Source organism: Lynx rufus, unplaced genomic scaffold (genome assembly GCF_022079265.1).
Source record: "Lynx rufus isolate CCGP_SWC_20201006 ecotype Redwood Valley unplaced genomic scaffold, mLynRuf1.p SCAF_29, whole genome shotgun sequence".
NCBI lineage: Eukaryota > Metazoa > Chordata > Mammalia > Carnivora > Felidae > Lynx > Lynx rufus.
In genome coordinates, this window is record NW_025814844.1 from 7,957,706 (window position 1) to 7,980,005 (window position 22,300).

Genomic DNA, 22,300 nt, shown 5'->3' on the forward strand with positions numbered 1-22,300 from the left:
AGGCGCGGGGAAAGCTGTGCCCGACCCCGTCATTGCCAGGAGAGCAGGGCTCCAGCTGCCTCTTTGGTCCCCCGTAACGCTTGATCAAGGCTGACACACGAGTGTGCCTTGCTGCTGTTCCTTGGCTGCAGGACGCCAGTTCAAGGGTTGAAACCAAATGGTGTCAACGTCTCATGCCACACTTGGCCCACAGCACATACTTAGCAAATATCTGACTTCTGAATTCCGTTGAATCAGACCTGCCGTCTACTATTCCAAGGACTGAGTGCCACTGCTCCTCGGGAGAATTAGAGTGGTTTCTCCTTGGAGAAAACCAAAGGCCTGTTTCCACTTAGGTTCAGGATGGGATGAACACGCCATCACGGGGCTCCTTAGGCACATGCACAGGGCAAAGCACACACCTCCGTAGAACGGCCGTGCAATGCCTTTCGACCAACGTGAGCAGTAAGAGGAGAAAGCTGAGCCCGGAGAAGTACCCAGCTGACAGGTGTCCGCGCGCTGACGGCCGGCTGTGCCCCCGGGGCCCAGTCAGCTGTGCTTTTTGTCCTTCAGGTAACTGAAGAGCATCTCCAGGCCCCCCTCCACCAGCTCCGGCAGAGGCTTGGATAGCGGGTTGTGCGAGATGTGGAGCCCTTTGTCCATGGGATTCCAGGCAATCCGCCCCAGCCTCCACAGCAGGTAGAGCTCGTCCGGGAGGGTCTGGATGTCATTGTTGTTCAGGTTCAGCAGCTCCAGGCTGGTGAGCAGGCAGAGCGAGCGCGGGAAGGCGTGGATGTTGTTGCTCTCCGCGATGAAGATCTGCAGGCCCACCAGGCACTGGATGCTCTCGGCGATGTTTTCCAGGCGATTGGAGCCCACGTGCAGGAAATCCAGCTCCTTCAGCGCAAACACGCAGAGGGGGATGTGAGCAAAATAGTTGTTGCTGAGGTTCAGCTTCCTCAGCCTGGAGAGGTCGGCGAAGCTGGCGGGGAGCTGGGAGAGGCAGTTGTGCGACAGGCTCAGGACCTCCAGGCTCCTGCAGGCGCTCAGCTCGGCCGGCAGCTCGGTCAGGCAGTTCATGTTCACGAACAGGACCTTCAGGCTCTTGAGGAGGCCGATTTCTCGAGGCAGGCTCCGCAGGCGGTTCCCGCATAAGTTCAGGACCACCAGGCGACTCAGCTTCCCCACCTCGGGCGGGAGAGCCCTGAGCTGGTTGTGAGACAGATTGAGTTTCTGCACCTCAGACAAGTCCCACAGAAAGTCAGGGATGTCTGTCATTCCCTTGGTGACCAGGCTGAAGCTGACGTGGCGCATGCCCCGCTTCAGCAGAGACCGGGGGTCCTTCCCCGAGAGGAGGGTGTCGTCCCACGGGGAGAACTGCTGCCTCCCGCGTGGGAACACCATCCTCCTGGGGCCCTTGTCCTTGCAGCGAGCACTTGACGGCTTGGCCCCCATCTCCTTCCTTTTTGCCCCCTGGCCTCTGATGCCCCAAGGCTGGGATTGTGTCCCCCAGCTGCCAAAAGCCGAGCTGTCGCAGGCAGGGAGCCCACAGAGGGGTCTCGGTGGGGCCTCGCAGATGCCCGAGACGCCCTGCCGTGGCCTGTCCCCGAGGGTGGGTTTAGGTGGCTTCTCTCTGAGCACCCGGGCTGTAATGATATACTTGTCCCTGAGACTGCGGAACTGAACCGCTCGATTCCCTCTGAATGCCACAAGGCAGCTGTCACTGTCATTCGGCCCGAGTTTTATTGGCCTGGTGTGTGCAAAGAGGTCACAGGGAGGCTGCATCTAACTTCTCCCTCACAGCTTTTCTTGGGTATCAAAGCTCAGCCGGCGATAAAGCAGCCCATCCCCAAAAAGAAGCAAAGTGGAAAAATAAAGCAGGCCGTGCAAGTGCCAGACTGTGTGCATGGTCTCGGGAACCCGTCCGGACCCCTTCAGAGTGACAGTGAGCTTCATGAATGCTAGTGGCTGGAGTTATGTTTCCAAGGCAAAGGATCGTTGGATAATATCATGCACGCTCATTTCAAACTTTGATGAATTGTGCAGTTGTGAAAAAGTAAAGGGAAGAACCTGGGCACCTGCAGTCCTCCGGGCCAAGGGTTTCTGCACAGTGCTTGTCAGAGGTGACTCAGGGAGGAGAGAGTGAAGGGGCCCAGGACCCCCCCATGTTCATTTCAACCAGAGATGCTCTGCAGTCATCTGTTTCACTTTGGGCGTCTGGGTTTAGTAGGACACACGTTACATGTTTGAACAGCCACTGAGGCTGTCTTAGTGGGGTTAGACAGGGTGCCTATTGTCCTTGAACAGGGTAGAGAGTCTCCCTGGAGCAAGCCAGTCAACTAATGAATCAATGAATCAATGAATCAATCAATATCTCCCTCTCTCTCTCCCCTCTTTCTCTCCCTTCGTCCCTCCCTCAACACTTTCCTGAATTAAAAGTTAACTTATACCTCTGAGTATATAGTTAATTACTGGCATCGTGGGCTGAACTGTGTTCTCTCAAATTTCAAATAGTGAAGTCCTAACCCCACGTACCTCAGATGTGCCTGTATTTGGAGACAGGGCCATGTGAGGACACAAGAAAGAGACAGCCATCTGCAAGCCAAGGACAAAGGCCTCCAAAGCAACCAATCCTGCTGACATCTTGACCTGAGACTTGTAGCCTCCAGAATGATGAGAAAATAAACTTCTGTTGTCTAAGCCACCCCATCTGTTGTGCTTAGTTACGGCAGCCCTGGCAAATGGTGGAGGAGGAGGCAGACACGTTTGTATACATGAAAAATCCTAAAAACAGGTGGTGATTATGGAGAGAAGCGATATCAAGGGTGAGGACCCAGGTTCTGAGAAAAGGGCTGGCCGTCTGTAGCGAAGGCTGGCTTGGGCCGGAAGCGTGTGGCTTTTGCTGGCAGCCTTCGGCAACAGCAGTTGTGTGTCCTGCAGAGCGATGCTGGTCCCATGACCATGTTCTCAGAGCTGTGACCACTAAGCCAGGAGCTGGAGCTGGGCCCCAGCTGGACACCACCTGGGGAATCTGCGGGTCCATCCACGCAGGGGCCAACGTCTGGGCAGGAGGAACAGCAGGAGATGTGAAACAATGCAACGCCATTTCTCCCTCCACTTGGCACTGACCGAACAAACCCCTGGGATTCTTGGGCAAAGGTGGGTACTTTGGACTTTTTTTGATGGAGTACTTGAAGGTTCTAGCTAAATATTGGGGCAGTGGGAGGAAAGCAATGTGGCTAAATTTGTACCCTAAGTTTTTGGAACATACATATATATGCTTTATATATGTAAATTTTATCTGACAACTGGGTTCTGCTATTTAAAAAAAAAAGTTAGGTATGCATCCTCTTTTCCTCTTTCCTTCCAAAAGCATGAGAAATTATGTTAGAGCCCCCCAAATAGGGGGCAAGAATCAACAGCTTTCTTCTTTGCGGTAATTCTCCCTCTTTCCTCTTAACATGTTCTTTTTCCAGTAAATACTTTTTGAGCATGTATCAATAGCCAACGTTTATCAAACATTCACTATGTGAAAGGCATGAAACTAGGCAGTGTACAAGGAGGTTGAATGTTAAAATCATGGCAATTTTACAGGAGAGGACAGGAGGATAGAAAGAGGTCAACTTACTTATGCACAATCAACTCACTTGTCCAAATTCAAGTATCTGGTCAATAGCAGAACCAGAATTCACGCCCAGTTAATCCAACTCCACAGCCCAGGCTGGAACTATCAGAAGACTCTCAGCTTAGCCCTGTAGAAAGGTGGAATAACTATGGCCAGGATATGGATTTTTGTTTTCAAATTAGTAGAAAGTAGGGCTGGAGGGAACATGGTTAAAGAGATGACTGCAGAACTACATGCATAGAAATAACTACATAGTTAAGTGTTAACCCTTATCACTCTACCACCAGCACAAGCAGGAAAAGCAAAGTTAAATGTCATTCCAGAAGACTTTGGCATAAGGGATTTAATCCTTTCCAAAAATAGTTCGGTCATTCTCTAGCAAGGTTTGTATATATCAAATGAATGAGCTATGCAAATAGCTGTTTCTTCTAAGTTTTTGAAATGTAGATACTGCCCACTTAGTTAGCTGTGGTTATCCAGTCAGAGAATGGTTCACCTCTAGGATGGTCATTGTCTCTGGGCAGTGTTCTCATCTATGAAATGGACCACTGCGGGGGTGGGACAGGGGGGAAGGATTTCCCAGAGCTCCAACCCACTATGTGAGTGGGATTCTCACTGCAAAGCAGACCACCCTAGGGAAGTGAAAGACATTAACCTCTTTTCTGGTGAAAGCATGCCAAATCCAAGGCAGCTTTTATTTTGCTTGCATTAATAATGGTCCCTGGAGAAAAACCAGTAACGGGGCACGCTGTTGGCTTTAGGGCTCCCTATGTAGCCCACATATCCGACTTTGGCCAAAAGAGACATTCCAAGACTCTCCGAATGAATTTCACCTTGGGATAAATCTCAGAATGAAGCTTTCTTTGTCGAACAGATTTTTGAAATTCCAGATCATTGTAAGTCATGTGATCATCTTTAGCACCTAAGAAAGTTACAGAATAATTGAAATGGTTTAGCATGCCCAATGTGTTTACTACATTTTTGTATATTCCTATTGATTCTTCTTCCGACATATGAAAGTCAACGTTTATTATTTCTTTAATTTTTTTATTTAAAAAGTTTTTTTAATGTTTATTTATTTATTTTTTTAACGTTTATTTATTTTTGGGACAGAGAGAGACAGAGCATGAACGGGGGAGGGGCAGAGAGAGAAGGAGACACAGAATCGGAAACAGGCTCCAGGCTCTGAGCCATCAGCCCAGAGCCTGACGCGGGGCTCGAACTCACAGACCGCGAGATCGTGACCTGGCTGAAGTCGGACGCTTAACCGACTGCGCCACCCAGGCGCCCTAATGTTTATTTTTGAGAGAGAGAGAGAGACAGAGAGACAGAGCATGATTGAGGGAGGGGCAGAGAGAGAGGGAGACACAGAATCTGAAGCAGGCTCCAAGCTCTGAGCTGTCAGCACAGAGCCCGATGCAGAACTCGAACTCACGAACTTCGAGATCATGACCTGAGCCGAAGTCAGATGCTGAACAGACTGAGCCACCCAGGCGCCCCTATTATTTCTTTAATTTTAAATAAAATAAAATTGAAGTGATAAGAATATAAAATAGCAGGTTATGAAAGCATCCAAAGCTCCCTCTGAATTCACACTAATGGAATATCTACTGAAAACCATTCTTTTTATCCTCACTGTGGCTCTTAAGCTTATGTCTACACATCACGTCCATTAATTTTGGAAGAAAGTAATGTGTGTGTTTAAATAGTGTATTAAAATAACCATTTTGCTCATTTAAATTTTAATATAGAAAATGTAAAAAAGTGTGGACAATCCCGGTTAACATCTTGCATATGTAAATGTAGATCTTTTCCCCATGCATATCTACCTCAATCTATTTTCTTTTACCAAAGAGAGAGAGAGAGAGAGAGAGAGAGAGAAATCAGCTGTCTTCATCAGGTATCCTCAGAGGCAGTGCTTGAGGCCAAAGCTATGGGGCTAATGATTCATTGAGGAGTACAACCCAGGCGAGCAAAAGTACAGGAGAGCCTGCGAAGTAGGACAGGGAGGCAGAGCAAATTTGAGCAGTGCTTCCTGAGCCCGACACTTTCGCATCCCGCACAGCCTGTTGCCAGGTTTTGCGGACATCCGCGGAGAGGCTGTGTTAAACCGCGGTGTCTCCAAACAGTCCATGGTGAAGCCTCTGCAACATGCACGTAATGGGGAAACCCTACATAGAAAACACAACACCCTAATTCGTGGTTATTAATGGTCTGTGACCCACAGGACAGTGATGGTGCATGGTAAGACCTCAGTATAAATGGCAGCTATTATATACATATACTGCCCCCAACGCGCGCGCACACACACACACACACACACACACCCCTCTAGATCCATTTACTGAACATTCTCCCTGTGCTTGACTTTTATTATGCTCTTGTTCATGAATTTCACACTCTTTTCAAGGCCAATCAAACCTGTATCCAAGAAATACCTCTATCTTTCACTCACCTTATATTTCCAGGGTATTTCCCACAGTGTCAGGAGCTGTTTTAGACACTGTTACATAGTCTATCAATATTTAGAAGACTAGAGAGGTGGATATTGCTAACCCCATGTTCAATATGAGACAGCCGTGCTTTGGTGGGGTTAGCTCACACTCCACAAATCTAGTTAGTATCAGTTACCATCAACACCTGGGTTGTCTGATCTAAATTCTGTTCTCTTTCTACCATGCGCATATCCAGCTCGCCTCTGCACAGTTTTCTCCTTAGTCAAGTGGCCTGTTATTATTCTGATTAGAACATGCCCCAGCCTTCCAGCCCATAGCGAGCTCAGCAGGAGGCAGCACAGCCCTGCGGTCAATGTCATAAGCCCTGATTGCCGTGGCTGACCTCCTTGGGTTTTAATCCTGAGTTTATTACTGGAAGGCCATGTGACCTTGGGCAGACTACTTAGCTTATCTGCATTTCCCTATCTCCATATGTGAAGTGGAGACAGTCCTAGTACCTGCAAGGTTGCTATGGGAATTAAATGCCTTGATACACACAAGATGCATAGTACGTGGCTCCGTGCATAGCCCGTGAATGGAGGCCTGACGGAGCTTGGGGGAAGATGGCCAATTCCACCACTTTCTCCAGGGGTTCAAGTGTGGGGAGCTTCAGGACAGAGCGAGCCTGGTCCCTTTCATCTCCTGGAGACTTCCCATAACCAAGCTTTTCGGCAACCAGCTCTTCCCAGAGAATAGGCTTTCCTAGAGAGCAAGAAATTCAAGGGGAGGTTCTCAGGCACATCCAAATTGAGCTGCTTTTCTCTGCAAGTAAAGCTTCTGTTGCAAAAGCCTTTGTCTTCAGGTTTCAAGTTCCTTGTCTCCCCTAGAGCCCTGAAGCAATTCTGAGGACACAGTAGGTGCCCAATAAATGCTCACTGAAATGAACAAACATTTGAGGCCTGACAGAAGTTTGATGTGAGGAAAAAAAAGAATGCACAAGGCACTTAGTTGTCCTGCTTGGTTTTCGTTGCTTCTCTGTGACTATATTTTGACATTTGTCTGCCTAACGGGTCTCTGGGAGGATTTCCCCCACCTTCCGTGTGCATGGGCTGATCCCAGAAGCCCTGATGTCACCTCCATCACAGCACGTGACAAACAAAAATCTGTCAGACAAGCCAGGCCCATTTCATCTTTCAGAGGAGGCCGCCATGCCTGCTCAGGGAAGGTCCTGGTCCTGCCCTCCCGCAAGATGCACGGCATTGAGTGGGGAGGCCCGGCCCTTTGACGTCCTTGTCTAGAAATGGGATAGTCGTGCTTCCTCTTCCCTGGCCTGTTGTGAGGACCGAATGGAGCAAGTGAAATGAGCAGCACAGCACCTGGTGCATTCAAGAGCCCACCGTAACTCATCCTGGGCATCATGGCCAGAATGTTCTAGAAGTCAGTTCCTACCAACCCACTGCTTACAGGCCCTCCAATGACACACCCATGCCCACAGACTCTCTTGTGGGCCAGAGTCACCCACTTGCCCCATCACAGTCTCATGTCCTACCATCCACCCCCAACACACACACTTGACTTGCTGGCAATACTGAGGTAGCAACTGCCCCGCGTACCCTCTGCATTTCAGGATGCCGTTCCTTTGTTATGCTGCTCCATTATTTCACAGGCTGACACCACTCATGCTTCACACCACGCACAGTGTCACCTCCTCGAGGGAGCTTTCATGGTGTCCCCCCTTAACTCCAAGGCTGCCTGGACATCCTTCCTCCCTTCCTAGAGTGTCCTGAACTGTCCCTTGTCACACACAGTACTCACCACCTCCTATGGCTGCGGTTCTCATGGGGCAGTTTGGCCCCTCAGAGGACACTTGGCCATGTCTGGGGATGGGCTCGGTTGTCAACCCTGGGGTTGGTGGGGGTGCCACTGGCGTCTCTTGGGCAGAGGCCAGGGATGCTGCTGACACCCACAGCAGAGAGTTATTTGGCCCCAAATTTCAATAATTGTGAGCCTGAGAAACCTGCCCCTGTGGGAATCGTCAGCTTCTGTGCCAGTCTCCTCACCTGGACCATAACTGTGCTTGTAAATCGTATCCGCCGTTGTTTGCTCCCCTTGAGTGCAGGAGACTGGCCAATGGAGGCCACTGACCTATTCAGTGAATCGTGGCTCCTTCCCCACTAAGGCTTCTCATTTATGAATTGAGCCCGCTCTATGTTGAGAGGGTTACTGCCCCTCTCCTACTATGTGGCCCACATGACCAGAAACTCAAATAAAACCTGCCTTGGTTATCAACCGGTGTCCAACTTCTAGTTCTACAGAATTCCATTGCTAACATCATCCATGCAGGAACAGAGAGCTCACAGCAGGGCCACTTCACCCTGCAACCTGAGCATCAACAGCTCCAGCCTGTCACAGGAATCACGCCCTGTGCCACTCTCAGAAAACACGGAGTCTGCCTTCGCTGGCCAGCTGCATTTCATTAAACCATCCCAACAAACGAAAATTGGGTTTTCAAAAAGGCTGTTTGCACAAAGAGATGCATTTTGTTATTGCACACCGTTTCCTCTCAGGAAACCCCTCCCCCGAGCTAACCCCCGTTCTCCTGGCTGAGTCTTCCCAGCGTCTTCCCGTCGTCTGTCCTCCCGGAAGCTGAGTGACAGCGAAGGCTTTTATACTCCTGCTCATTTGTGCCTGATCATCAAAGCACACTTCATGCTTAAACGGCACTGAAGGAAAGAGGAAATAAAAAGCTGTTTTGATTAAAAGTCGAGGGAGTAATCAAACACCAAATCAGCATTCTGCACGTTCAGTTTGTATCAGAAAGCAAGGTCATGAATTTAAGAGCAGTGAGATGCTATATAATACCCTCAGACCAGAGTAGCAGAGCTCATTAAAGATCAAGTCTCCTTTTAAGAAGTTTCAAATTATTGTGGCATTTTAAGATGAATACATTGAAAAATGGCTAAAAAAAATGAGAAGCAGAGAGACTACATTCAGTCAAGTGAACCATTCAGTCCAATCTGAGATACATGCTTCTCCAATAGGAATTTTAAAATATGTGTGATGTGCATTTAACTTATGTGTTTGACAAATTATTCCCTTAAACTCCTCCAACTCAAGGAGCCTGAGTGGTTCGGTCGGTTAAGCGTCCAACTCTTGGTTTCAACTCAGGTCATGATCTCACGGTTCCCTGACATCAAGCCCTACATCAGGCTTGATCTATTCCAAGCTTGGAATTATCTCTCCCTTTCTTCTACTCCCCTGCTCGTGCATGTGTGTGTGTTCTCTCTCTCTCTCTCTCTCTCAAAATAAATAAATAAACATTAAAAAAAAAACTACTGGGGTGCCTGGGTGGCAAAGTCAGTTAAGCATCCAACTCTTGATTTCAGTTCAGGTCACAATCTCATGGTTCATGAGCTCAAGCCTCGCACTGGGCTCTATGCTGGTGGTCCAGAGCCTGTTTGGGGCTCTGTCTCTCCTCTCTGCCCCTCCCCCACTTGTGCATTCGCCTTCTCGCTCTCTCTCAAAATAAATGAATAAACATTAAAAAAAAAATACCCTCCCCCAACTACCTATTACTGTTCTCACTTCATATTTTGCTTAAATGGTTAGCAGGAAGGAACCTCCCTCCCTGTCAAGATGATAAGGTAGAATATTAAGGGGAGGAAGCCCTGAGTCTGAGGGAGTCCACATCCAGTTTCAAATCCTTGGTTACAAGTCGGGCTTTGCAGTCCGAGAGCTTAGGATCAATTCCCAGCTCTACCATTTTCTAGTGGTGTGATCTGGGCTGTTGACTTAGGCTCTCTAAACTTCAGTTTCCTCCTCTGGGGGAAGGGGATAATAATAATGTGGCATTGCTTTGAGGATTCAATGGAATAAAGCAGGTAAACTGCTTAGCCGGGGCCGGGCATAGAGTAAAGTAACTGCTGAGCATTCATGATGACAAGTATTATTACTGTTCCACTGGTTTTGTGACTCTAGACAAGTTTGCAGCTTTGCTGAGTCTGTTCTCGGATCAGACATAGAACATAAGCAGTAACGACCCAGGGCTGGAACTCCATTAAGGGACAGCCATCACCGCCAGTGCCATCATGGACATCGTTGTCTTATAGGCACCTTTTAAGTGAGCAGAAGCTGAAAGAAAGGGAGTTAAGATGCCTCTTAGCTTAGAAACGTATACATAAATGATGGCAACTGTATACAAATTACATAAGCACATGGGGCGCATTGAAAGAAAGCAGGAAAGAGTAGAAACTGATTTGTTACAGTGTCAGGCATGTGGATGAAGGTTTTTTTTTCTTTTTCTCTGATTCTACTCATGTTATAACTGGGTAATAATAATACCTTAAAAATCTGTTATTGTATAAAAGCACAACAAATCCCCATATACCTATCAGCCCCTTTCGACAATTAATAATACCTTTTTTAGTCATGAAGGAAAATTCAAGTCAGCACTGTTGCCAATTGTATTAACTTTCATAAATGAATGAGACAGGGGCTCCTGGGTGGCTCAGTCACTTCAGTGTCTGACTCTTGATTTCGGCCCAGGTCATGATCTCACAGTTCGTGGGATGGAGTCCTGCATCAGGCTCTGCACTGACAGCATGGAGCCTGCTTGGGATTCTCTCTCTCTCCTCTCTCTCTCTCTCTCTCCCTCTCTCTTCCCCTCCCCTGCTCTCTCAAATAAATAAGTAAATAAATAAATAAATAAACTTAAAGAAAAAAACTTTAAAAAATTAAAAAAAAAAACAAACCATGAACGAGACAGTGAAATTGTCCTGGAATAAGCAGGCGAGGAAAAAGGGTCTGGCTCAACTGAAAACTTCACTCTGGCTGGCTCAAAGTAATCCGGGTCAAGCCCAAGTGTGTTCATGCCACAGCATCCCCTGCATTCATTGGACAAGCATTAATGAAGTGCTCGCTGGGTACCAGGCTGGGTGTGAGGTCCTAGGAACACAAAGAAGGGAAAGCCACTGGGGGAACAGCAAAATCAAAGCCAAGTCCCCTCAGTTCCTATTGAATTCCTACTCTCAGTGTAACACAATATTTCTATGCATGGTTACGAGGGCTGTAGCAGAAATCTGTTTTGCTGGGAAGAGACAGAAGGACGAAGAAGCTCTGTGAGGGATGGGAAGGTGCAGAAAGGTTCAGGGGAGGCAGGAGCCTGGTTTGGCCATGGTGGGGCCAGGCGAGAGGAGGCTCCAGCAGGAGAACCTGCCAGCACTTTGGAATAGAGGCGTGGATACAATCAGGTGGGAGGAGCAGCGGCAGGTGGGGCAGAGAGAAGGTAGGGAGACTGAGTATCACAGAAAAGAAATGGGAAGTGCACCCCTGAGTGTCGCTTTTCTCAAAATAAATCACCTTTAAAGAGTTATTTGACTTGAGAGTTAAAGACCTGTCTTGTATAATGATGATTCTGCTCAATGTAAGTTTGAAGAGGACGTCATTGCTCTGGTGTCATACTTAAAAAAAATAAATAAATACGTGGCCTTGGCTATCAGTCCCCAAGGGTCGAATGAGCATGCATCTAGGTATTTGCAAGATTTAATGACTTAATATTGTAATAGATTCTAAATATCTCTTTAAAATAATTAAAAAGAATAGGGGTGCCTGGGTGGCTCAACTTCAGCTCAGGTCATGATCTTGCAGTTCATGAGTTTGAGCCCTGGCATTGGGCTCTGTGCTGACAGCTCAGAGCCTGGAGCCCGTTGCAGATTCTGTGTCTCCCTCTCTCTCTGCCCCTCCCCCACTCATGCTCTTATTTTTCGCTGTCTCAAAAATAAACAAAACATTAAAAAAAAATCTCTCTGGGGGCCCCTGGGTGGCTCAGTCAGTTGAGCGTCCAACTTCGGCTCAGGTCATGATCTCACGGTTTGTGAGTTCGAGCCCCGTGACAGGATCTGTGCTGACAGCTCCGAGCCTGGAGCCTGCTTTGGATTCTGTGTCTCCTTCTCTCTCAGCCCCTCCCTCATTTGCATTCTGTCTCTATCTCTCTCCTGAAAATAAACATTAAAATTTTTTAATAAAATAAAATAATTAAAAAGAATAGAAAGAAGTCTTAAATATTGCAAATGCTGTATAATTTTTGCAGTTATACATCACATCTAACTCTAGAGTAAACTCTATGTCTACATTAACACGTTTCCCGTGGTAGCATAGTCTTGTCTCCCGTGCTTGTCCCCTTGCAAGCTCCACTCAGGCACGTAGGCCTTTTTCTCATGCTCACCAGGCTGGCCCCACATCAAGGCCCACATTGCACGGATTGGAGCCTTTGCAAATTCCTGTGCAGCCTGCCACGAGTTCCTGAGGGTGGGGCTTGCTTGGGGTGCTGAGAATTGATGGGATCACCAGCCAGTCCAGATGCTGGAAGAGTAGGCAGCGGGTTCCCCAGCTGCCTGTCTCATTGCCCTGAGAGGCAGTTAGGTGGTTGCAGAGAGACAAGTCCTAAAGGTTTGGTGACGAAAGAATTGGAAACCAGGGGGCTAAGACTCTCCAGGAGCCGAAGCATCGGTCCCCTGGCTCAAGCCTCTTTTATTTTTGCAAATTACCTGATAACAGCGAGCACGTACAACATAGTATTTGGCATCTTGACAGGCCGTGCACCTGCAGTATATTCCATACTGGGTCATGAGTACATCTGGCACCAGACAAAACATTCTTATCCCAGGCCTGGAGCCCGTATGATGTCCTTCTGGAGAGAACGAGCAGTCACGGCAGCCTTCCGTCCTGGGAATGAAACTGCTTTCAGTTTTCTTGCTGCTCTGTCCCTTTCCTTCAGGACATTCTTATGGTGCCTCCAGCTTCTTGTTCTCCAGTGGGTGGTAAGTCCCACAGCCAGTTCAGAACCAACTGAGGGGTGGGGAGGAAACATTTTTTTTTAATTTGATTGAGTTTAAACCAAAAATTACTACAAAATCACTGACTTAAATTGTATTTATATGGATGAGTTTGCGTGAGTTTTCAGTTTCTGGGCAGCTATGAGGGCATGAGACAGATTGAAGTTTAGTTACAAGAAAATGAGAAAATTATTATTATTATTATTATTATTGCAGCTCAGTTTGGCTGAAAATCATGCATACTATACCTAGAGAGCTTTTGAAAATTCCAAAACGAAATTAATGAAAACATTATGGGAAAGAAAGCAAAACATGTTTTGTCTTGTTTTTTTGAAAGGGAAAGAAATCAAACTTTGCCGTGGGTTGTGGCTGTATAAAAGTGTGTGTATTTGGATTCAATTTGTTCTGCTGTTCAGCAAATTGGAGCAGGTTTTTGTTCTGTTTTGCTTCTTGGCTTTTTGGCTTTTCGGTCAGGTTCACATCCCTGTCAACGTATTTGCCCTTCGAGAAGCAAAGAAGAGTAAGTCTAGGATGGTTCCTATGCCTCCCAAATGTCTTTCTGTTTTGTAAGCATTTGAAATCCTCAGATATAGAGCCACATCTTTTTCAGAGGCTTCTGGTTCCATGTGCATGAACCTGTGATCTTAAATTTTTTTTTTTTAACGTTTATTTATTTTGGAGACAGAGAGAGACAGAGCATGAACGGGGGAGGGTCAGAGAGAGGGGGAGACACAGAATCCGAAACAGGCTCCAGGCTCTGAGCTGTCAGCACAGAGCCCGACGCGGGGCTCGAACTCACGGACCGCGAGATCATGACCTGAGCCGAAGTCAGCCGCCCAACCGACTGAGCCACCCAGGTGCCCCGAACCTGTGATCTTAGAAGAGCCATATCTCTGTTCTCACCTGAGGCGTTCTCTTACTGGTGAACTCTCAGGTAGAGGTGAGTTGACTGTGAGGCTGGCACAGCTTAGACTTCCCTCCCTTGCCCAGAGTGCCTCAGAGGCACTAGTGACGTGTTCACATTGCGGCTTTTAAAAAATCAACTGTGTAGGGGCGCCTGGGTGGCGCAGTCGGTTAAGTGTCCGACTTCAGCCAGGTCACGATCTCGCGGTCCGTGAGTTCGAGCCCCGCGTCCGGCTCTGTGCTGATGGCTCAGAGCTTGGAGCCTGTTTCTGATTCTGTGTCTCCCTCTCTCTCTGCCCCTCCCCCGTTCATGCTCTGTCTCTCTCTTTCCCAAAAAAAATAAATAAACGTTGAAAAAAAAAAATCAACTGTGTAAAAACTCATGAACTGTGAGATCATGACCTGAGCCCAACCCAACAGTCAGACGCTCAACCGACTGAGCCACCCAGGCGCCCCAGAGGAGGAGGATTCTAGAGCTGGCAGAACTCTGAGGACCATCCATCTAAACCGAGGAGCCTGGGAATTAGAGACACAAAGTGACTCCCTCAAGGTCAAACAGGTCAGTAGAGGTAAAGCTGAGTCAAAACCTTGGGGCTCCCGCTGCCTCATCTGGTGCATTTTGCACTCAAGTACATGATATCCAGGATCTCACAAGAGCTACTTTGTCCCCATGAGCGGAGAGAGAAGCTTGAAAGGCAGTGTGCAGGGTGAGGGACGAGGTGACCCGGGGCCAACCTGACTGACACTTGTGCTGTTCCAAGCGCATTTCAAGACAAGCGCCCATTTGAAAAGGGAAAAGATTTGAAAAGTGAGTCCACAGAGCCCAGAGTAGGAGGAGGAGGAGGATGTGGGGGAGGGGGAAGGAAGCTGTTGTACGAGATTCAGAACCGGGGCCATAGTTCTCCTCTGCAATCTGGAAGGATTAATTTGCTAAGTAAGGAAAGTGTATTGCTAAGTAGAAAAGCTTCCAGGTAACATCTTGGGAAGGTGGGAAGGGTTTAGCAACAGACCCAAAGAGCGCCACCTCCGTGGGAAGATGCCGGAGCCCCAACAGCAAGGGAAGCTGCACCTTAGATTGTCACGTGAAGGACGTTGTTCACCAGGGCAACAACTTGCATCATTTCTTCACTCAGGTCCCAGACAAATTCCCACATGTCCTGCTATGAAACAACCTTGCTATTAACAGTGACTTGCCATCACTGTGTGAGCCCCTCCTTTCTCATTTACCCTCCCATCCCCCACTCCTCCTACCCTGCTGCCATGTTTGTCCTCAAAATGTTGAGTGGACTTTTAGTCAGAAGGGGGGGGGGGGAGGGGGGTGGAAATGGGAGGTTCTAGGGATGATAGTGGGGGAATGTTCTTTACATATCATTGGAAACGTTTTCTTTCCAGTCTGGGGAGTCTAGTGTTTTTCTTGCAGTAGCTTGGGAATTACATTTCTGTTTCTTTTATGCTCTTTCCCAAACCCTGATTCTTTTGAAATACATATAAATGCCTGTGTTTTCTTCCTCACCATTGAGAATTACCGACCTATAAATTGATTCCCAATTCAAAAAAAAATTACTTCCCTTCCAAAAAAGCAGAAGAGAAACGGCTTTGCCAATGACAGAATGGTCCTGCTTTGGGGGCCTTGGGTTCTCTCTGCAAATTAGAGAATTTCTGTAAGGACTGGGCGAGCCTCAGCTCAGAGTCTGGCTCGTAGGACATGCCCATAAATGACAGCTGCTCTCATTTTCAGTGTCTGGCTTCTCCCTTCCCATATGAAAACACAGAGGGGGGCTTATCTAAATGAAATCGGGGCAGGTATAATGGACAACAGGAAGCACATCAGGAAAATCAGGCAGTCAGCATCAAAGAAAGTGAATGTGGAATCACTATACTGTACACCTGAAACTAATATAACACTATGTTAATGAACTGGAATACAAATTAAAAACTCGATGAAAGAAAGAAAGAGAATCTGCTTCACCTTGCCTTCCTCTTCCCTTTCCAATCTGTTTCTGTGTATTTACATGAAGTACCAGTATGTGCCTGTCAGTCTCTTATTCAATCCAGCATTACTGCTACATATGAACCCTTTGGCATCTGCTATGGGGGAGGCACCGAGGTATGGACACTGCCCTTGAGCCACAGCCAGGAGGAAGATGGGGTGATGGGGGAGGGCTTTTGCAGCTGGAAGGTTGAATAGACTTTCTGCAGTGTAGTAATTTTTATTAACTAATTACAGGATTCACCATAATCCCAAGAATGACATTTTGCAGGTTTAACAGAGTCAGCAGATCTATCAAGGAGCTAGATTAGCCCCAATTACACAATAAAACTCTTCTGTTTACCGAAAGTCTATAAGACATTGAGCTCTAGGCATTTTTCCAAAGAGTAGAATAGACAGCAAAAGTGAATAGAATGGAAAATAGATGGACTGAGAGGGGGGAAAAAATGGAAAGAATAAAGAAAGTACATGGAGAAAATATGAGGGGCACCTGGGTGACTCAGTCGGTTAAGCGTCCAACTTCAGCTCAGGTCATGATCTCACGGTTCATGGGTTGGAGCCCTACATCCAGCTCTGTGCTGACAGCTAGGAGCCTGGAGCCTGCTTTGGATTCTGTATCTCCCTCTCCTCTCTGCCCCACCCCAGCTCACACTCTGTCTCTCTCCCTCTCTTTCAAAAATAAATAAACATTAAAAGAAAATTAAAAAAAAAAAAGAAACTATGAAAAGAACATGGGGTTTAGTGACTGCTGAGGTGAAGAGCTGGGAAGCGTTTGGGAAGGTGATCCTCTTGAACATGATTGTAGGAGAGTGACAGCTCTCAGGATTGAGTTGACGCAGCATCACCTTTTTCTGGAAGGGTATTCAAGGAAGATTTTGTTTTCAGCAACTTCAACAAGTGTCGCTTGAAATGGGCTAGCCATAGTCAGGCCCTTCCATGTAAAGTCCTGCCAGAAAGTTTCACAACTATCTTTTTAGAGCCAAGCAAATTATTTTTAACCAGCAGACACTAAAGACTCCCTAAAGTATGTCATCAACAGGAGTCTGTACTCTTCCACTGTTGATTTGAATCTCATAATTCAAAACAGTTGAAAGGTCTAAACGTCAACAAAGGACATACAACAAAGCTGAAAAATCTATCATGCTAAAGCTGCGGGGAATCCCAGGTCTCTGGTTTACTGCCTCTGAATCTGTAGATAATTGGATAGAGATCTGGCTCCATCGAGGGATGCCCCCAGATCCCTGCCAACGGCAAAGCACAGGCTGAACTTGAATCCCGGTGTCCTGACTCCAGGCTCAACAACAACCTGCTCTCCTACATGGCCCTTTCCTGAAAACATGTTGAAGTACTACCTTTCTTGGGGACGTTATATTTTAAGCCAGAATCAAATCCTCAAAATAACAGGACTGAGACTGTAAATGATTGACTTCCAGGCTTTAGTCAGTAGGTAGAATTATTCTGGTCACCAGTGTGGCCTGCCTTGTGCCTCTGAGATCGACCCATGAAGAGAATAGCTGCCTACTCTCCATACAATTAAGATGAGCTCTGAGGGAGGAAGAGGAGAATTTGGGTGGCCTGCAGAACACTGAGTACCAGGGGCGCCTGGGTGGCGCAGTCGGTTAAGCGTCCGACTTCAGCCAGGTCACGATCTCGCGGTCCGGGAGTTCGAGCCCCGCGTCAGGCTCTGGGTTGATGGCTCAGAGCCTGGAGCCTGTTTCTGATTCTGTGTCTCCCTCTCTCTCTGCCCCTCCCCCGTTCATGCTCTGTCTCTCTCTGTCCCAAAAATAAATAAACGTTGAAAAAAAAATTAAAAAAAAAAAAAAAGAACACTGAGTATCAGTGTGGAGCCTGGTGACCTCCCTACTGCACACAGAAGGCGCTGACGGAAATGTCGACACATTTGGGTACGTCAAATATGGATATTTTCATGACATTGGGCGCTGGATTAAAAAAATTCAACTTGCAGTGGGGAAACTTGGCTTTCAGAAGCAGCTTTTCCATTGATTGCCCAGGGAACTTGCCTTCTCGCTCAGCTTCTGAACCTCAAGTAGAGACATATGCCGTCTACATCAGAAGGTTATGGAAATGGTTCAGTGGGATAACAGGTGTGGTCACTCATTATAAACCATACTTGACCACACAGATTTAAGTTATTATTATTACCATTAATTAATGCACTTTTTCAGAAATTCATCATTCTGATCCTTGCTATATAGCCAGTTAACAAATGCTTAGATGGATTTGACCAGGTTTAGTTTGACCAGGTTAGTATACATTCATTAGTAAAGAGAAATGACTTGGGCACTTGACAAAACTGAATGTTAATCCTGGTTCTACCATTTTTTTGTCTGATAGCACATTAGGCAACTTATTTACTCTTTCTCAGCCTTGGCTTCCCCCTGTGTGAAATGAAGATGGCAAAACCACCTGTCAAGCCAGTGTGACGGTTAAGGGAGTTAGCACACACACAATGCTTAGTACAAGGCCTGCCGTATGCTTAACTGCCCTCAAAACGTTAACTAAGCTTATCAGCCAAAGAAATTAAGATTTCTCTTCCCCATGGAACTAACAGAATTTGGTCCTGAGGATTAAAAGGCAAAGGAGATGCAGGGCTGAGCTGGTCATGGGGCCAAGCAGACGGGAGTCTTGGATACACTCGTGGTCCATGCACTGGGTTACTCCGTGGCATCTAGCATCGGATGCCATTCTGGCCCACGCTGTGAAAGTTGTAGGATCAGAGACCCGCCTGGCTCATCTCTACCGTCCGCTCTAGAATCTTCCCTCTCAACCTCACTTTTCAGCACACAGCAGGGTCTAGTGGACCTCTGTACGGTATAATTGGGGAATTCATAAAATGGAATTAGGAATATAAAGCTGTATTCATATCATTTGATTGGATACATTCTTCAAGTTGGAGATTTATTACCTGGTTAGTTTAAGTGGAAAGACCTCCTTATCTTCTTAGACTGGACATTGTGGCGGTGATGAAGCATTACTCCGTGACTTTCTATAGGTAACTGCAGTCCTAAAGGGAAAAAGATGGAGATACAGACATGGATGTGTCAATCCTTGCTTCTAATATGGATATTTTCATCTGAATATTGGGTACCAGGGCAAGTATGGAATTTCTTGAGACATGTTAACAAGTTGGCACCCTGTAATTTTCTGGGCCGGGCGCATATGGGTGTGCGCTCACCTATGCGTATGATCTTTTCTTCATATAGAAAAGATGCTGGCGCTTTGCTGCAGGGGTGTGGGAGTGATGGGCACAGTGTGCTGTGGCAGCTGGAATGAAATGTGAACGTGCATTTGCAGCTCAGACGCACTCATCACAAGGCTACTCAGGCCGCCAAACCTCAACTGTGCCCTGAGAATAAAGACAAAAGTCCTTCCCCAGGCTGGACCTTGCATGCCCCTCCTCCTTCTCCCCTGGCTCTCTCCAGGGCACCATCTAGTTCCTCCAGTGACCACACCCTTCCCAACCCCACCCCCACCGGGAAGGTTCTCCTCTCCCTGCCCCTTCTTAGGCTACTCTCCCCAAACCCACAGATCTTCCCTTGAACAGGAATGTTCACATTTTCAGTTGGGTCCCCTCCAGTTCCCCCAATCCCCATCCTAATGTCCCTCCTCTCCCTGCCCCCCTCCCCGCCTCTGCCAACTTTGTAGTCTCATTAAGACCCAAGCAGTCAAGTAAAGGTTGTTATTGTGTTTTAGAAATTACCTGCCATGATCTGTTTTGGTTTGGATCAAAAGTTTTTGTGGTTTGGTTTACCTGACTGCTTTTGGTATTTGTTTTCTATTTTATGTCATTATTTGGTAATATTATTTTTAATACTCCTCACTAGCTTTTAAAAAGAAACAGTTAAGGGCTTTGTGGGTATGCAACAGAGGTCAGAAGTCAAAGCCAGTATTTCAAAAAATTTATGAAATGGAGACGAGGAAGGAAGAGCATAAATAAATAGTGGCTGATGGGACAAGGCTGGAGATCAGAATGATGGCAAAGAGGGCAAAGCAGCGCTAACCAAGGAAAAGAGCATCTGTGTGGACTTCAGCATGTTAAGTGGATGAATTTCACGGGAGTACAGGTCATAAATTAAACAATGGAGGCTAGATGTCCTCAAACAAACCTCACCAACGATCAGGGAAATGCAAATCAAAACCACAATGAGCTATCACCTCACACCTGTCAGAATGGCTTGTAGCAAAAAGACAAGAGATAACAAGTGTTGGCAAGGGCGTGCAGAATAGGGAACCCTCATGCGCTGTTGGTAGGAAGATAAACTGGTGTAGCTACTATGGAAAACAGTATGGTGGTTCCTCAGAAATTAAAATAGAACTACCATAGGATCCAGCAATTCCACTTCTGGGTATTTATCCAAAGAAACCGAGAACAGGATCTTGAAGAGATATCTGCACGCCCATGTTCATTGAAGCATTATTCGCAATAACTAAAATATGGAGACAACCTAGGTGTCCATTGACAGATGAATGGATGAAGAAGATATGCTGTGACCAAGAAGGAAATCGTGCCATTTGCAACCACATGGAAGGACCTTGAGGCCATTATGTTAAGTGAAATAAGTCAGACACTGAAGGACAAATCCTGTATGATAGCACTTATAGTGAAATCTAAAAAAGCCAAACTCATAGAAACAGAGACTAGAGTGTTGGTCAGCAGGGGCTGGGTGTGGGGGAAATTGGAAGATGTGGTCGAAGTGTACAAATTTCCAGTTGTAAGATGAATAAGTTCTGGGGATCTATTATAAAGCATGATGATTATAGTCAACAATACTGTATTATAGACTCAAAAGTTGCTAAGGCGGTAGACCTTAAATGTTCTTACCACAAAAAAGAAACGGGAATTAGGTGATGTGATGTAGGTTTTAGTTAACGCTACGGTGGTAATCATTTTTCAATATATAAGCGTATCCAATCAACACACCGCACACCATAACCTTACGCCATGCTATATTTCAATTATATCTCAATAAAACTGATAAAACAAATCCTTTGAACAGTGGTCTAATTTGTACTGTTTGATTGCTTACAAGATCAGGGGCACCATGAGACCTGTGTGACCTTAGGTTACTAAGACGCTCTCCATCTTTGACCTCTTGTGCCTTGAGAACCCCCAAGAAGCAAATATTCTTTTAGTGTGAAACTACTTGGGATAGAAGAAATGGAAGGAGAAGGTCAAGGCAGAGGTACAAGAGTTCATGAGAAATGACACGTCTCTCTAGATCGGTAGCATGTTAGAGCAGTCTTTTCTTTTGTGGGTTCCATGTCCTGGATCCTATTTTGTTGGTAGGATTTCCTTCTCCTTCTCCCACAAAATTTTTCCACTTATTTCCTTCTAAAATATTAGTGCATTTGGGTTTCAGTTTTAACTTTTGAAACCTTCACATTTTGGATTCCACTGAAATTTATTTTATATTAGGTGGGAGGTAAGAATCCAAGTTGGTATTTTTTTTTTTCCCCCAAATAGCTATCTGGTTATCCCAGTACGATTTAATAAACAGAAAACAATTTCCTCCTGATTCAAAATGATCTGGGCTTTTTATATCTCTTGGCATTCCCTGTGGGAGAAGTCCATTAAACACAAATTTCAGATGACCTCATGTGCCTGGTTAATGTGCTAAGTTGGAGTGGGGTGGGAGCTGTTTGCCTCAGCTGGACTTGAACGCCCTGGAATAAATTTCAGGACACTTGTGCCGGGGGAAAGGAGAGTACTGCTTGGTAACTAGCTGGCCCCCATGCTTTGAATTCATGTGTTTGATTCCTGTGTTCTTGTATCGCCGTACCAATGCTGCAGGAAAACTCAGTCGTGTTGGACATATTTAGGGTAACTTATTAAAGTTTGTGTGTATATGTCTGAGTATAAGTGAGTCAGTGCAAGTATGTGAGTGTGTAAGCATGTGTGTGAGTGTGGGTGTGTATGTAGTTGTACGTGGTATTTGGCTATACTTACATAATTTTTGCCTTGCAAAAGCAAATATGATTTGATTCCCATATATAATGTAACTCTACCATACGGTAGGAGAAGTAACAGGTATATTTAACTTGGTTTGACAAGGTTAAGGGAGGGTTCTGTTGGCAGTAAAGCTGATCTAAGGAATTAAGCCAGGTGAGGGCCTGAGACAGAGCTTTCCTGACAAAGTCATGTGAGACGAACTTGAAATGAGAGAATATGTCATGTTCTAGAAACTGGAAAGATCTGGGATGGTTGCAATATTTGAATAGTAATAACGATTAATAACAGAATAACTCACATCTACTTGTTTACTCTGAGCCGGGACCTTTCCATTTTTACCTATTTTAATCCCCACAAACTCTTTGTTTAAATACAGTTATCTTCTATTTGACCAACAAGGAGACCAAGACGGAGAAATCAAATAGCTTGTCTTAGGTGGCTTGCATGTTTACTGTAGAGCATTTACTTTTTTAAGGTGAAATTAAGAATAATTTTGGGGGCGCGTGGGTGGCTCAGTCGGTTAACTGTCCGACTTTGGCTCAGGTCACAATCTCACAGTCCGTA

General features: G+C 46.3%; 1 protein-coding gene across 1 annotated transcript; it reads right to left on the reverse strand.

Annotated features, from left to right (window-relative positions):
- Nucleotides 1-528: 528 nt before the first annotated feature.
- On the reverse strand, nucleotides 529-1,434 carry LRRC30 (leucine rich repeat containing 30). The gene has a single exon (XM_047090256.1). The coding sequence runs from the start codon at nucleotides 1,432-1,434 to the stop codon at nucleotides 529-531; it is 906 nt and encodes a 301-aa protein (XP_046946212.1).
- Between the last annotated feature and the right edge of the window lie 20,866 nt (nucleotides 1,435-22,300).

What these genes read in the sequence shown, in the direction of transcription:
- LRRC30 (XM_047090256.1), bottom strand. Translation starts at nt 1,434, where the DNA reads ATGGGGGCCAAGCCGTCAAGTGCTCGCTGCAAGGACAAGGGCCCCAGG.